Source organism: Micropterus salmoides, unplaced genomic scaffold (genome assembly GCF_014851395.1).
Source record: "Micropterus salmoides isolate LMB-PRFRI ecotype aquatic unplaced genomic scaffold, ASM1485139v1 Ms_hic_scaffold_832, whole genome shotgun sequence".
NCBI lineage: Eukaryota > Metazoa > Chordata > Actinopteri > Centrarchiformes > Centrarchidae > Micropterus > Micropterus salmoides.
In genome coordinates, this window is record NW_024044607.1 from 18638 (window position 1) to 36733 (window position 18096).

General features: G+C 40.5%; 1 protein-coding gene across 1 annotated transcript in view; it reads left to right on the forward strand.

Annotated features, from left to right (window-relative positions):
- LOC119894657 (PDZ domain-containing protein 2-like) overlaps positions 1-14606 on the forward strand; it is a gene marked incomplete at its 3' end in the record, with an annotated part of 31975 nt that extends 17369 nt beyond the window's left edge. Inside the window, exons 3-4 of the mRNA XM_038707320.1 lie at positions 1759-2236; positions 14111-14606. Coding sequence (XP_038563248.1) covers positions 2100-2236; positions 14111-14606 — 633 coding nt within the window. The remainder of the gene's footprint in view (positions 1-1758; positions 2237-14110) is intronic.
- Positions 14607-18096: the final 3490 nt, after the last annotated feature.

Here is an 18096-nt window from a genome sequence, read left to right on the forward strand (position 1 = left end):
CAGCGTTGCATGATTTAAAGTTCTACTGACTCTTCATGAAGGCCTTCATTTCAGCCTCTGTCTGAAACAAGCTGTAGATGCTCCTGTCTCTTTAAGCCCCCCCTTATTATTTGAAGCTTTTACCATGTTAAACATGAACATCCAACATTGTAACATTGTAGGTAAGTCATAAAATAAGGAAAAGCACAATAGATCTCCTTTAAATAAACATGTCCATAACTTATGAACTAAGCTAAAACAAATGCTTTGATATGATTCGATTGGAAAGACTTTTGCAAAGGATTTTCCATGAACATCATGAACATCAGTGGACCAGAAGTAGCAGGCCTTGTGTGTAGTATGGGAAAGTATTAGACCTACTAGGCATGTTAGGACTACCTCCTTTTATGTTTTCTTGTCAGAATTACACTACTCGTGCAGCACTGTGTAACTGTTTAGTCCCTTTCCCACTGCATAGTACCGCAAGTGGCAGCGGGTAAGCCTGCGGCAACCCGCGGGAGGAGCTCCCAGAGGGCCGGCCAGCCGCCCGCTCACAGAGCCCTCTGCTCCCACTGTCACACAGACCGCTGCAGCAACAATGGCAGAGCAGTGGTAGTAACTGTAATAGGGTGGTGTGAACACAGATTTTTGCAAAAATATTTGTCAGTGATTTCAGTAATACCATCCAAACAATGAAACCATACATAAATAACCTAATCTACAAACATTTCTAAATTAATTTATCACCATTTTTATGTTTGGTCAGTAAATATATTTGTGTATTTTTTTTTTCAGTTTTTATTTAGCCTATTATTCATTCTATAGTATTGAAGGATGCAATTCTATAGAATGGTTAAGCATAACACATAGTTGTTTATATTCTTCACAATAGATTTACGTTGAATAGGCAACAGATGTCTGGTGAATATCCAACAAAAAACTAATTTCACCACAGTGCAAAGCGCCGTCCTCTCGTAAAGTGTTGAATTTGCGACGCAATGAAATAAACGATAGAGCATAATTTTAAATGATTGACGTTTTGCTATCGTCAAATGATATATATTGTCATATCACACAACCCTAACCAAAGCTACAAGAAACCATTTCCTAACCAGCACCTGGCTCTAAAACATGTTGTCTATGATACAGTGACACAGAGGAAACGCAGCTGTTGAATGCATGTAATACTACATGACTGTCAGAGGACCTGCAACTTCGAGTTTTTGCACTAACGTTACGCATTCGAAAGAGGAGCTAAATAACTTTGGCTGGAAGCCGTGTTAGATACTTGTTCAGCTTACGTTTATTTACAAGGGCAGTGAAAAACGGTAGTGTTAGCAAGTCAGGTCATAAATGTTTTCACGAGAGGAGAAGTGATGGGGGCTATATTTATTATTATTTAAATCATGAAATTGACGTGACAAATGACCAACTCACCATGAACACTAAGTGTGAGAGCTACCAGGAGCTACTCTTTGTTGTTTCTAAATGCTCCGTAGACTCCTGTCAGCCGATGCTTTGCTCTGTGGTGCTGCAGTGTTGTGAACACTTGCCGATTTATCTGCATGTAGCTTATATCAGCTGATCTGTACAACGAAGAATTAGCTGGGTTCTAATATAAATTAGTGATTTTTATAAAGGGAAAATAACTTAAGGTTTAATAATGTTAAAAGAAACAACCTGTACTGAATAGGAAATGAAAGGTTAGTTGTTGAAGGATATTCATTGAATGCTTCAGCTTTACTCACAGATTGGTCACTCTTCTTCTATTTCCTCTAGCATGTGGATCAAGACTCCTACCAGAATGAGGAAGGGAGTAGTGTGTGCAGTAGCAACAGTGTCAACAGTGTTAATGTGGAGGACATGTCGCTGTGTCTGGCTGCCATCCAGAAGTTGGTGGAGTACATTAAGCTCAATTTTATTGAGGGTGACCCAGCTCCATCAGCCAGCCCATCCTCCGGCAGGGAGGGTTTAGATGTCGAGGTTCATGCTGTTTCCTCAGTAAAAATGCGGGAGACAGCGCAGAGTTTGGCCTCAGCTTTGGGAACATCCCTATTTTTGGGGACCCTGACGGGAGAAAGAAGGGAGGCCCAAGGAGGAGGAGAGACCAGGGCCCCATCATGGATGTGGGCTGCATCTGGGTGACAGAGGTGAGGAAGAGGAGTCCAGCAGCCCGCTGTAGGGGGATCAAACTGAGAGACGAACTGCTTTCACTGAACGGGCAGCTGATGGTGGGAGTAGATGTCAGTGGAGCCAGGTAAGACTACTTTAATGAAAACTGAAACCATGAAATGATCATGAGAAGGGAAAAATTATGCAATGATGCGCTACATTTTATACTTTAAGCGCAATGCAAGAAGATGGTAAAACTTTTTCACATCAAAGCAACAATCCTGTAAATCCAAGTGCCATAAAGCGGTCCTGCTGTTTGCTGTGCAGCACATCCACTTTAATAGAACAATGACTCAAAACAACCACGGGTACTAAAGGGACTGTTTATTTTGAGAAAAATGTTGTACGGTTATGAAAATAAAGGTATATTATTTTTAATATTTCCAGAGTTGTAATCGTAGCTGTTAAGTTGTTAAGTCATTTTGAATGAAAAAAATGGTGCCCTCGTGATTTGTGAAGATCTGAGTTACAGTTCCCTCCAAAAGTATTGGAACGGTAAGGCACATTCCTTTGTTTTTGTTGTTCACTGAAGACATTTGGGTTTAAGATTAAAAGATGAGTATGAGACAAGAGTTCAGAATTTCAGCTTTTATTTCCTGGTATTCACATCAAGATGTGTTAAACAACTCAGGACTGTGTAGCATACCTCCTTTTGTAATACAAATTATGACTATTAATATTCAGAGATTATTAATTGGCCTTCCTTAGGCCGGTTGCACGGGTCCCCACGCTAGCTGGCAGATTCCTGGCTTTATGCTAGGGTGGTGTCTGCCTTTATGCTATTTTTCTGGGGGTTCTCTGTGTCTGAATGAAGAAAACACTCCAGTGGCGACTGTCCTCGGCCTCGCGGTTAGGCTCTGTTCTGATTTCCTTTGGGTTACTGCTGGCAAGACGGGCCCACATGGCTGGGTCCGAACTTTGGTGGGAGCAGTATAAGTTAACTCGACGGGATAAAGCTTTGAATTCAAAGTTGCGTGACTGAAACGGTCTGATAACTTAACAAACAAAACAAAGGAAAATATAAAGCAAGTAAGTTGCTGGAAATGAGGGAAAAGCCGAGGTCGCGGTCAAACGCTTATACCTTTCTTGGTTTTAAGCATTTGATAAGAAGGAAACTATTAAGTTATTGTCAGTAGTTAAACATTAAAATGGTTAGCATTTCATAGGAATCACATCAGATGAAAGGAACTTAACTATACTTAAAGATGTAAAATGTAAATGCTCTGTATTTGTATAGCGCCTTTCTAGTCTTTTTTGACCACTCAAAGCGCTTTTACACTACATCTGCATTCACCCATACACTGAGCCTAAGTGCTCAAACAGAAAGTAACATTCATACACTGGCAGAACAGCCGCCAGGGGCAATTCGGGGTTCAGTATCTTGCCCAAGGACACTTCGACATGCAGCCTGGGGGAACCGGGATTGAACAGCGACCTTCTCATTAACAGCCAACCCACTCTACCTCCTGAGCCACAGCCGCCCCAAGATAATATTGGCTGTTAAACATTCTTACTTAAATATATATAAGCAAGTTATACAAACATGGCATCATATTATGAACAATAAAACGGTAAGATTAAACAGCAGAAGACGCAAGAAGATAGCAAATGATTATTTCTTTAAACAATCATTTGCTCAGGAGCTGGGGAAATTAATTATTTAACACAGGATAACATTTTGGTTATATAGCATTTCTAAGTATAAGAAGTCAGAAGGAGCTGGAAATAAAGCATTAGTTACAACATCACTTAAAAGAGCGTCACACTGCAAAATTAACTTATATGGATTCTTCTTTCCAGTAACAACAACACGGTAATATAACTACTCTAATGGAGTGGAGAGACCTGTTTAGTCACAGTAACAAAGATTATTTAATTAAACAAGGTAATGCAAGTTATGAGGGGACAGTATTCCTTTGTCCACAAAAAGGAATGTGGACTGTGTCCTTTCTCCGGAGTCTGGAGTTTCTCACCAATTCACATCTGGGTGTGAAGATGAGAATATCCTTTGATGTGAGGTAATTAAACAAAGAGGAAGATCAGTTGCCATGGTTACATGTGTGGAACCGAATCTTATCTCGGCTTCACCAAAGGTGGCAAGTTTTATGATCGAACTGCCCAAAACAGCACTTAGGGAAAGCAAACCTTTCACCCCTCCTTTGGGGTTACTTCAGCTGTCTGTTGAGGGTTGATATCTCAACCCCCCTCCTCTTTCTCTCAGGGAGAGAAAAAGAATTTGGGATCTCCAAATTTATTTGATATAAAATGAGCAAATCCACACTGGCTGATCCACTACAACCGTTTGTATTAGACCACACCATTCTTAGGTGAGTATGGAACAAATAATAATCAAATAAAGTAAATAACATTTAATATTTGGTGGCATAACCCTTGCTTGCAATAACTGCCTCAAGCCTGCAACCCATCGACATCACCAAACTGTTGCATTCTTCATTTGTGATGCTATTCCAGGCTTTTACCGCAACTTCTTTCAGTTCTTGTTTGTTTTGGGGTGTTTCTCCCTTCAGTCTCTTCTTAAGGAGCTGAAATGCATGCTCTATTGGGTTAAGGTCAGGTGATTGACTTGGCCAGCCTAAGACCTTCCACTTTTTTCCCCTGATGAAGTCATTTGTTTTGTTGGCAGTGTGCTTTGGGTCACTGTCCTGCTGCATGATAAACTTCCTCCCGATTAGTTTCATTGCATTTTTCCGTAAAGTGGCAGACAAAATGTTTCTGTACACTTCTGAATTCATTCTGCTGCTACTATCATCAGTTACATCATCAATAAATATTAATGAGCCTGTTCCAGAAGCAGCCAAGCACACCCAAGCCATGACATTACCTCCACCATGGTTCACAGATTATGGAAGATTTATTTGGACTTTGACTACTATTTGTAACCCACAGAAGACAATCCACAAATGTGTACTATGATTTACAAATATTTCACTATTCACAAATGTGTGTTTTTACATTTGTGTTGCGTAAAATCATATCCACAAAAATACAGAGTGATACAGAAAACAGTTTTTACACATTTGCGGATTACTTCTTGTCAATTCGTGTGTCATGTTAAATTTCTGAGTTTCTTTTTACACATTTGTGGAATTCTGTCCAATGTGTACTGCGGAGATCTGTAAATAAACATATACACAAATATCTCCAGTGTTGGGCAGTAGCGTCGCTACAAGTAGCGCCGTTACTAGTTTAACTAAATTTCTCAGTAGCTTGGTGGAAGCGTCGCTACTTTCTGAATCAAATAGCTTTTCAGTAAGGAAGCTCTTTTATTTACCGAGTAGCGCGGTAGCTTCCACACACGCTACATTTTCCCAAGCATTTCTGAAGGATCAGTAAGTGACGCCACCCCCACACACAGACCTGTATGTGCAGCTGGCGTATGGAAAAAGCGCTTCCGTGTGAGGGTGACATCACGTACCGATCCTTGGGCTGATGTCTGCGACTTTGCTACAGGGGAATAAAGACACACGCGATTGAGTTTACTTTATATTGTGATAGTTATTGTAACACCTCTTGTGAGAAGGATCAGGGTCCAGCCTGGACAGCTCTTCCTCTAGTGAGGAGGAAACTTTGATATGTAGTGGCAGAAACTTGTTTCCATTAGATGAGATGAGAGACCTCTCTCTCTCTTTCTCGGCCATTGCCATGAATGTTTAGGTTGTTTAGGTTGCAATGTCGCCAGAGCACAAATTCACATATAAACAATAAAAAATATAGAATTAATTAATAATGTGAAAATTAAGTTACTTTATACAAACAACAATGGTTCTCCGTTTGTTGCATGAGGAAATACATCACTAAGTAGGAGAGTTTCTGTGTGTCTGATTTAGCTCTCTCTTGCACACACACACTGTTTGGAGCAGGTTTTTAGTCTTCTATTGCTACTGTGGAATGAATGGAATGAAGTTAGTTCAATATAAACTAGGGCTATACTGTGTGTGTGTATAGACCTAACTATAAATTAAAGCTGCAAGCAGCGTTGGGCGGGCCCTCGCACTTGTAGCGCGTCCGCGTCTGAGCCGGCCGAGTTGCATATTCTGGAGCTCTGCCGGTGCGGCTGTGAATTTCCTACGCGGTTCCGACGCCGCATGAAGGTGTTATATGTCACTTCCTGTGTCCCCTATGTGGAGCTAAATAGCACTTGCCGCTATGAATATAAATCGGTATTGGTGTGTAGATGTCTGCGGGGTGGGAGAGTTATCAAGCACGTAAAGTTTGTTTCAGATGTGAGCATGTACAACAATAATGTACCCAAACAATAAAATAAATTCCTTTTATATTTCCCTGCCTTGTTGTTTATGTGTACATACAGAGGAAGAATGTGAGAACAGCACACATTTCATCGTTACTGTGTGTTAGAGCATGGGAGAACAGTGGATACTTTTAATACAGCCCACACCCCTAATACTGTGTAACTATAACAAGTAGAGAACAGAAGAAAAAGATGTTCTTTCTTTACAACTGTCTGCATAGCTTATTCATATTGTGTAATGAATGAAAATAAATAGGCCTACTAGGCTCCTCTCTACTTTGACATTTAAGATTAGCTTGTTTGATCAACCTTCATACACATGTGACATTACTGTACAACTTGAGAAAGGTGAGTTGTTTTCTGCTCCAGCCTGCCTAAAAGAAAAGCGTTTTTGGGATTAAATGGACTTTATTAGCTGCTGCAGTGGAGGATGAACTCAGAATAGACCCATTTCTCACCTTATTATTCTAAACCATGCAACGAAGAAGAAGAAATGCATAATAAATCCTGGGACAAAATCTGTCCACAAATACTGTACAGCATGTAGTCTAATGAACAAGACTTGTGTTATAGCTGACTTGGGCAGTGAAATGTTTAATTTTTTTAATTCATGTGGTCATAGTTGTCCACAACTCAAATCAGAATATAAGAAGAAATGTTTTATACCACCTCAAGAAGGCTTCCTATCAGAAAGGTAGGAAGGTATTTCAAATGTACAACTGCAGTCCTGAAATCTAAGTAAAGTAATTTTTGTGTTACTTTACTTTTAATAGTGAGTATAATCCAATCAATCTTATTTTCATACTGTATATCCGATGTGTAATTTGATAAATTGTGTTGTATGTCGTGCTCGCATCTCAGAGAAGACTCTGACTGCAACATGCGTCTTTGTAAAGAGAGAAACGGACAGAAAAAGTCTCTAACTCTGCCTGTCAGCTCGCTCTGCTCCGTTAAAACTGAATTTACCATACAGAATTGAATACGAGTGCACTCCAGATTTAGCTGCAGCCAGCTGACCGTGTGCTTCTCCCTATACCGCAGTTCTGTGTCCATGCATGCAGCAAACTGAAAGCACTGTCTGTCGGAGCGTCTACGTGAAAAGAGAAGGAAGACATGGCTGGTAGTGTCTTCAGAGTTGTTAAACACCTCAGCGCACGGAAGGAAGCCATCTGACTGTGTGAGGGGCAAGATCGTTGATGTCTGCAGGCAGAGTAGGAGCTCTCCTGTCTGACTGGTCCACCAATAGCAGAGAGATGACCCCTTGAGACACAGCCCCTCCTCATTTGCATAATGAGGCAGAAATGCATACAAAAATTTAAAAAAGACAGGCAGAAATAAATACCATGGGTGAAAATAAATAAGGTAAATAAATACAAAGAAAGAATAAAACAGACAAAAATATTAAAACACACACATAAATAAATAATTAAAAAATTTGTAATAAATAAAGTTGAATAAACAAATAAGGTAATTATAACAAAGGTGAATAAGTAAAGGCACTAATTAAAATATAAACATTTATGTCTCCTTGTATAATTTAATTACTACCTACATTTATTTATTTACTTCATTTTTTTGTGTATTTAATTGGATGCTTATTTATTTATTGAGCATTTATTTATTTCTGTATTTATTTCTGACTGTGTCAGGATCGGTCCTCCATAGCGGGGTGGGAGAGTTATCAAGCATGTAAAGTTTGGTTCAGATGTGAGCATGTACACTGAAGTTACAACAACTTCCTGTGTCATGGCGAAGACTTGATCTTTGACGCCACGCCACGGACACACCTATTGACGAAAACTCGCAAATAGCACAACTTTTCATCTTCAATGCCTTTAGAAGGCACAGCACAAATTTGAAGTCGGTCGGACTAAATCCCTAGGAGGAGTTTGTTTAAGTACGAAGTGTGTAAATCATCCAAAATTTGACGTAAAATTCAAAATGGCCGACTTCCTGTTGGGTTTAGGCTATGGCTCCAAGAGACTTTTTTGTGCGTCTGGACAAGATACACGTACCACAGAAAATTCGTGCACGTAGGTGAAACGTGCGGCGGGGGCTGCTTCGTTAAAGGTCACTTTCTGTTGCCAGCAGGTGGCGCTATGACTGTGGGTGAATGTTGGCATGTACATGTGTTCAGGGTGGGACTCTCATCCTACATGTACAGTTTGGTCCAGATGTCAGCATGTACACTGAAGTTACAACAACTTCCTGTTTCATGGCGAATCATCGACGCCACGGACACGCCCATTGACGAAAACTCGCAAATAGCACAACTTTTCATCTTCAATGCCTTTAGAAGGCACAGCAGAAATTTGACGTCGATCCGACTAAATCCCTAGGAGGAGTTCGTTAAAGTACGAAGTGTGTAAATCATCCAAAAATGGCCGTAAAATTCAAAATGGCCGACTTCCTGTTGACTTTAGGGTATGGGTTCTTGAGGCTTTTTTGTGCGTCTTGATATGATACATGTCCCCAGCAAATTTCGTGCATGTAGGTTGAACGTGAACGAGGGGCTAATTTTTTCCAATTTTCTAGGTGGCGCTAGCGAGTCATTTTGCCACGCCCATGTGCGAAACTTGTAGAATACGAAATTTTTCACCGGTTCTGACATGTTTGCAAATTTTGGTGAGTTTTCGAGTATGTTTAGTCCATGTCCATGTTGAGCCTACTTTGCAGAAAAAAGAAAAAAGAAATAAATAAATAAAATATATATATATATATAATCTTAGCAAATTCAATAGGGACCTCACACGGTCGTGCTCGGGCCCTAAATATAATCCGAGCAAATTCAATAGGGACCTCACACGGTCGTGCTCGGGCCCTAATAATCCGAGCAAATTCAATAGGGACCTCGCACGGTCGTGCTCGGGCCCTAAATATTAAAAAATTAAAAGTAGCTTAGATGTAACTAAGCTACATTTGCCACGTTGCTGTAGCTTAGCATGCTACATTTCACTGGGGGGTCTCTTCTGTGTAGTGAAGCTTTAATGTAGAGTAGCTAGTAGCTTAGCTCACTACGTTTTCCAAGTAGCTTGCCCAACACTGAATATCTCACTACCCAAAACATGTATTTTTACATTTGTGTTGTGTAAAATCCATAGATTAAAAGGTAAAATCATATCCACAAAATTACTGTGTGATTTGCAAATACCCACAATTTAATCTGTACAAAGATATTTTTATTTCACATCCAAAGTGTTAGTTACGCATTTGTGGATTACTTCCTGTCAATTTGCAGGTCACGTGACATTTGTAACTTCACACACAGCAATTTACTGTGTACACCAGCACTTGTACATAAAAGTTTTTTTTCTATTTACAGATCTCAGCGGGACAGAGTGGACGAAATTCCACAAATGTGTAAAAACAGTTTTGTGTGTAGAAATGGATCCACAAATGCGGAAATAACACTTTGTACGACATAAAAAGAGCTTTATACAGATTAAATTGTGGGTATTTGCAAATCACACTGTATTTTTGTGGATATGATTTTACCTTTTTATATATAGCAGTGTTTCCCATTAATTAACAAGACCATGGTGGCCCGCCATAGTCTAATTTTCTCCGTCATAGTTTCAAAATAATCTCATAATTACATTTCAGACCTCTAAAGTTGCGCCGTTATTCTGCCTTTTTGTAAGCTCACACGCACACTTTGGCATTCGACTCGAGACAACCACTTTTATTCTTAGTTAACGGCCTTTTTCAGAAGAAGAAGAATCAGAAGGAGCTTTATTGCCAAGTAGTGTTTTACACATATGAGGAATTTGCTGTGGTGATAAGGTGCTACATGTAGACAAACATACAGTCAACAACATAAATAAATGTAGAAATATATAAATATGAAATGGAAGAACAACGTTGCAGATATATACATGTGCGTTATTCTGGGTCTGTGCCGTGCAGAAGTAATGCAACGGAAGAGAATATTGTGTACATATAAATATATAAACTGACAACATAAAAATATACAACAACAAAGATCAACAATCAACAACAAATATGTGCGACATGCCAGGTCTGTGCCCGATACGAGATGAAACAGTATTTACATGTGCAGAGACATTTATATAATTTGCAAGGGGGGAGTGTCAGTAGGGGACCCGGGCCTTGTTAATGAGGCTAGTTGCAGACGGGAAAAAACTGTTTTTGTGGCGAGAGGTTTTGGTCCTGATGGACCGCAGCCTCCTGCCAGAGGGGAGAATCTGAAACAGTTTGGGTCCGGTGTGGGAGGGGTCAGCTGCAATCTTTCCTGCTCGCCTCAGAGTCCTCAAGGCGTACAGGTCCAGAAGAGAAGGAGCAGCCAATCACCTTCTCTGCAGAGTGAATGATACTGCCTGCCCTTGTCCCTGGTACTGAACCCTGCAGTTTTGGAGTTCACTTGCTGCCTAATAAATCCCACCCACTGACAGGTGCATTGATAACGAGATAATCTTCTAATAATTCACGTCACCTGTCAGTGGTCATAATGTTGGCTGATTGGCGTATAATTTAAATGCAGATTATTGTCTGTATTTCTGGTTTCTTCTTCTGCATAGAAAGCAGCTCTGTGGACCTGGTCCAAGCTAGAGCATTTCCAATGTGTGGAGGATTGCAGAGGGTTTAAAGAGCTTTTATAACTCCTACTGGTATAACATGATTTCCAGCTTTGTCTGACACATGATCCTGCACTGGTGCAAAGTTTTAAGTTACAAAAAAACCCCTATGATCTAAATGCAGTTAGTTTGTCCTTGTGAGTGATGGTACCTATCAAATAAGCAAACTCAGCACTCTGGGTTTAAATACAACACTCTGCAACTGGATATTGGACTTCCTCACAGACAGACCACAGTTAGTTCGGATGATATTTCTTGAGGAAGCTTAAGAAGGCCAAATTCCTGCGCCAAGTTCATGTCCACTTGTACAGAGGAGCAATAGAAAGCATCCTGACTGGAAACATCAGTAATATGGGATGTGCACGGCCCAGGACCGGAGGGCTCTGCAGCGGGTGATTAAACTTGCTCAGAAGATCATAGGTACCCATCTCCTGAGCATCAGTGATATCGGTGAGGTGAGGTGACCTGCAGAACCCAAAGGATACTAAAGGACAGTACCCACCCAGCCACAGCCTTTTCACCCTGCTGCATTCTGGAAAGAGATATAGAAGTTTCTGCTTCCACACCACCAGACTGCAGAGCAGCTTTTTCCCCCAAGCTATCAGACTCTTAAATTCTAATTCATCCTCAGCACTGCTCCATTGGTTATACATTATTTCTGTTTACCATACCAGGGATTATTTATTTTTAGGCCCCGAGCACGAAACATGCGAGGTCCCTATTGAAACTGAAGGAATTATTTTTAGGCCCCGAGCACGAAACATGCGAGGTCCCTATTGAAACTGAAGGAATTATTTTTAGGGCCCGAGCACGAACCGTGTGTACAAAAAAGCTTCTTGGAGCCATTGCCTAAACCCAACAGGAAGTCGACCATTTTGGATTTGGTCATTGTTGGCGATTTACACACTTTGTACTTTAACAAACTCCTCCTAGGGAATTAATCCAATCAACTTAAAATTTTCGCTGTGCAGTCTAAACCCATTGGCGATTAAAAGTTGTACAAACAGTTATTACTAGTCGACCAGTTTGCCCGTGGCGTGGCTTCAAAAATCGATGATTTGTCATAAAACAGGAAGTTGTTGTAACTTCAGTCTGCATGCTCACATCTACACCAAATTTGGAATGTACTGTAAAGGTCCCACCCTGAACACAGCCACATGCAAATATTCACTCAAAGTCACAGCGCCACCTGCTGGCAGCAGGAAATGACACGTTCTGTGCTGTAATGTACTACTCCTAGCAGGTTGGAGTTTTCGTGGAACGGCGTGCCCGTGGCATGGCATCTAAAATCGATGATTCGCCATGAAACAGGAACTTGTTGTACCTTGACTGTACATGCTCAGATCTGCACCAAACTTACGTGCTCGAGTCAGTCACGTGCTGAGCACATCTACATGCCTATAGTCAGTTATAGTCATAGCGGCAAGTTCTATGTAGCGCCACAAAGGGGACACAGGAAGTGATGACTAACAAATTTATGCAGCGTGGCAAATTCACAGCAGAGGCAGAGCTCCATAATCTGCAACACGGCCTTGATGCGCTACATGTGCGAGGGCCCGCCCAACACTGCTTGCAGCTTTAATTATAATTGATTCTGTATGAATATATATTTTCTGTTATGTAGTAGAAGAGAGTTACAAAACTCAATTTCACTCTATAACTTGTTATATATTGTGACAATAAACCTACCTACCTACCTCATCCTCAGTATCTTTCAGCACAATGCACCATTAAAATGCAAGATACATGGTAAACATGATTAGCATACAGTAATAGCAGACTTCCCAGAATTCGTGGCTTTTGAGTTCTCCAGAACCATATTGAAACTTGCTGTGGAATACAATACTAACTATAATGAATACCACAAAGGTTGCAGCTATCAATTATTTTAGTAATCAGATATGAAATACTTTTGCTTTGCACCCCCGGTAACGTTACCTGGATCAGCTGTGTATCTCATATCATTGTATTACCCAAACTCTCGGACTAACCAGTCAGAGAACCATAATAACAAACACAAGTTTATACATTTACAGCTAAGAATTTTGCCTTACCTTTGCTACCCTTCATCTTAACTAGAAATCATAATTTCCGTTAAATGTTAATGTAATGTTACCATTTCCTTGTTTCGGGTCCGCTCTGTGGACGCGATGCATAGACTGGATGATTTCTGCTATGTTGCTGAAGCATTGTCGTTATGCTGTTGTGGTAGGCTAGTTCTGGTAGATACACTGTACATAGTTCTTCTTTTAGCTTGAAATGATCCCATACTGTGGACACTTTCTGTCTTTTTTTTCTGGCCTGTCTCATCTCTTCGTCCCTCACTGTTTTCTTCCTCCACTTTGCAGTCTGCCAATCTCGTTGTCTTCACTTGTCCACAGCGTAAGCACGTTGTGCAACAGTAATAACGCCAAACAATGTGCTGTATATACCTATATGAGTTAAACGAAGCATCAATGCAAATTTTTTGATGATAATGAATCATTTCAGCCCTAGTGTCCAAGTCAGCCCCTGCCCCCATAAACTTTTGAGTTAACAGATTCACTGGGAGTGGCATCTCATGTTGTCTGTGTTGTGGTACAAAGGTATTGTGTCAAATTAAATGGAAAGCGAGTCTGACTTAATGGTTGTTGAACCAGACGAACAATGTTTTATAACAGATATGGGTCTTCTTTGCAAGTCATTGATGATTTCAAGAGATGCTGCTGCAACTCTGTAGAGACCGCTTTGTACATAAATTCCTGGAGCAATCAAATTAACGATGCATACTCCACATCTGTACCTCCACATTCTGAACTACTGATGTAGGATTAAAAAAGCCACTCGCTCATGAACGGACATCGCTGGTTAAAGACAAATCCTACATGCACCCACAATACATTTGCCAGGGACACTTCACCAGCCTGTGGAATAATTATTGTTAATTATTATTATGGAATGTAAAACCTGTATAGTAGTACTTTAGTGCAAGAAGAGATTACCACCACCCATAGAGGTTGACATATGGTAGGTAGTAGTAAGGACTCTAGTTGTCCTTAGTTGATATAAACCTGGATGTAATAATCATCATTATACTGTCAATGCTTTTTCACAGTTACCTAGCTGACCAGTGCTGGAATGGAGGCTTTATCTACATGATCATGCTACGACGGGTCAAGCGAAAGGCTCCTCTCCCTCCCTGTGATGTAAATGGCAGTGTCAGTACCCCTATCAGCAATGATAGCTGCGAAGACCGGCAGCAGGGCAGAGCTGCCTCTGAGCCCTCTGAAGGCTTGGTCAACTGCAAACGCACGCGCAAGTTTGGTGTCATATCACGCTCGTCCTTTAACCGAGACAACAGGGGCAATACGGTCTCAGACCTTCAGAGCTGTCTTCCAGGAGATGACTCAAGTTCCATTGAGGGAAGCCCAGACACCTTTCCTCAGGTGAAGACTGGTCCCCAGCATCTACACAGTGGAGGCACTGCCACCCTGCCTGCCAGATTTCACAGTCAGCTGTCAGAAGGCAAAATGGATTCTTTCAGCAGTGAATCTTCAATCCAGGTAAGACACATACAGAGCTCTAATTTAATACGCAATTACAGGGGACAAGTGAGGGGTCATACTACTCACTCTCTCACTCACACCTTCATTCTGAAGACAAAGGATTTTATCCAGAATTGGGACAAAAGATTTCAAGCAAAGAAAATTAAATGCTGAATGCAAATTTTCATATTTATTTGTGTATTTTGTTAAATTTTCTATCTATTTCTTAATATCTTGAAATGTATATCTGGGATCTAGGGCAGAATGCTTCGATGCTTCGATGGGCGGAGCCTTATTCGACTGTCAATCTAACAGTTGCAGCTTTGCAGCAAAACAAGGATCGTACCATTTTAGCAATATGGTGGTGCTCAATGTCTGAACTACCAGTTTTCTCCCAATAAGTTAATATACAGCTGATTACAATATACATTTCAACGTTTAATGCTGTAAATAAATATGTTAAAAGAATAAAACTTTCAATAAATGTTGTTTCAAAAAAAGTGCGTAAATAAATTCAAAATTGTAACCCTAACCCTGGATTGTAGGCGTGTGCGTGTGTGGTGACGTAGGAAGAGGAACACTTGCTGAAGAGACTGAGCCCCAGCTTCACTGGTGTTATGCCGAGTTGTCCGCACCTCGTGGGACTTGCGGATAATTTTACCGGTGATGAACCACACAAACAATATTTTATCGGATTTAAATAGCCGGCTATTTGAAATAGACCCGCGAGGAACCGCGATATGCATGCAGTTGTCAGCAGCACGGCATGCACGCAAAACTCACACAAGACCAGTGAATGGCAGGCAAGAGAGTCTTCAAAAAGCCTCAGTTTAGCTGGAAATTTACAGTGTAAGTTGAATGAATAGAGAGTTGCAGTACTGCAGCTTCTCAAGATTAAAGCGGAGCTACCGTGTGTAACCCCCTCCCGCATTCACCATCGCCCGCACAAAAACACACAAGATTCGACATATCAGTCGACTATAGGCAGGACTTGACGATTGATGAATAAAGGATTTCTAATTCTGTTTGTGATAAAGTTAAACAATATGCATCCAGTCAAGATAAAGCATCAGCATATAAAACAGAAGTATCACTGGATCTTCAGAGTCAGTATTCATCCTCCTTTGGGACACTGCATCTGAAGCGGACTGGGGATCTCATTTTTCAGCTATTGATATGAACAGTTTTTGCTTTAACTATGCATACTCTTATTTCTACGCACAGAATCTAATCGATCAGTTTAGTGTTTTGCTTGAGAAAGTGAGCACATTTACAACCACACCTGACTGACAAACCCTTAGCAGTACACAGGTACAATCACAGACAAAATGATTCCTAAATTACTTTCCAAGTTGTAGTAGGATATAGCTTTAAATGTGTTTAATTTGAAAACAAGGTAATTATTCTTTCAGAGTGAAATTTTGCCATTAATGCCTCTAGTTGTTTCTCTTGTCTCTAATCCAGAGGACCTAATGAATTTCAGCTGTTATCAATGTGCATTAACAATGAACCAATGTGTTTCCCTATCAGATATTTTAATTGATTTAACTAAGCTGGTAAAAAGTCAAACAATTATGAATATAAATCGGTATTGGTGTGTAGATGTCTGCGGGGTGGGACAGTTCAAGGACGTAAAGTTTGTTTCAGATGTGAGCATGTACACTGAACAATAATGTACCCAAACAATAAAATAAATTCCTTTTATATTTCCCTGCCTTGTTGTTTATGTGTACATACAGAGGAAGAATGTGAGAACAGCACACATTTCATCGTTACTGTGTGTTAGAGCATGGGAGAACACTGGATACTTTTAATACAGCCCACACCCCTAATACTGTGTAACTATAACAAGTAGAGAACAGAAGAAAAAGATGTTCTTTCTTTACAACTGTCTGCATAGCTTATTCATATTGTGTAATGAATGAAAATAAATAGGCCTACTAGGCTCCTCTCTACTTTGACATTTAAGATTAGCTTGTTTAATCCACCTTCATACACATGTGACATTACTGTACAACTTGAGAAAGGTGAGTTGTTTTCTGCTCCAGCCTGCCTAAAAGAAAAGCGTTTTGGGATTAAATGGACTTTATTAGCTGCTGCAGTGCAGGATGAACTCAGAATAGACCCATTTCTCACCTTATTATTCTAAATCATGCAACAAAGAAGAAGAAATGCATAATAAATCCTGGGACAAAATCTGTCCACAGCATGTAGTCTGATGAACAAGACTTGTGTTATAGCTGACTTGGGCAGTGAAATGTTAAATTTTTTAAATTCATGTGGTCATAGTTGTCCACAACTCAAATCAGAATATAAGAAGAAATGTTTTATACCACCTCAAGAAGGCTTCCTATCAGAAAGGTAGGAAGGTATTTCAAATGTACAACTGCAGTACTTAAATCTAAGTAAAGTAATTTCCCTGACATTTTTGTGTTACTTTACTTTTAATAGACCCATGTAAGAGGTTTTATACTTCCTGTGAGTATAATCCAATCAATCTTATTTTCATACTGTATATCCGTTGTGTAATTTGATAAATTGTGTTGTATGTCGTGCTCGCATCGTGTACTGAGACTTCATTGCCCTCTTCAGAGAAGACTGACTGCAACGTGCGTCTTTGTAAAGAGAGAAACGGACAGAAAAAGTCTCTAACTCTGCCTGTCAGCTCGCTCTGCTCCGTTAAAACTGAATTTACCATACAGAATTGAATACGAGTGCACTCCAGATTTAGCTGCAGCCAGCTGACCGTGTGCTTCTCCCTATACCGCAGTTCTGTGTCCATGCATGCAGCAAACTGAAAGCACTGTCTGTCGGTGCGTCTACGTGAAAAGAGAAGGAAGACATGGCTGGTAGTATTGTCTTCAGAGTTGTTAAATACCTCAGCGCACTGAAGGAAGCCATCTGACTGTGTGAGGGGCAAGATCGTTGATGTCTGCAGGCAGAGTAGACCTAGAGCTCTCCTGTCTGGCTGGTCCACCAATAGCAGAGAGATGACTTTATTTTTTGTGTATTTAATTGGATGCTTATTTATTTATTGAGCATTTATTTATTTCTGTATTTATTTCTGACTGTGTCAGGATCGGTCCTCCATAGCGGGGTGGGAGAGTTATCAAGCACGTAAAGTTTGGTTCAGATGTGAGCATGTACACTGAAGTTACAACAACTTCCTGTGTCATGGCGAAGACTTGATCTTTGACGCCACGTCACGGACACGCCCATTGACGAAAACTCGCAAATAGCACAACTTTTCATCTTCAATGCCTTTAGAAGGCACAGCACAAATTTGAAGTCGGTCGGACTAAATCCCTAGGAGGAGTTCGTTAAAGTACGAAGTGTGTAAATCATCCAAAATTTGACGTAAAATTCAAAATGGCCGACTTCCTGTTGATTTTAGGGCATCGCTCCAAGAGGCTTTTTTATGCGTCTGGACAAGATACACGTACCACAGAAAATTTGTGCACGTAGGTGAAACGTGCGGCGGGGGCTGCTTCGTTAAAAGTCACTTCCTGTTGCCAGCAGGTGGCGCTATGACTGTGGGTGAATGTCGGCATGTACA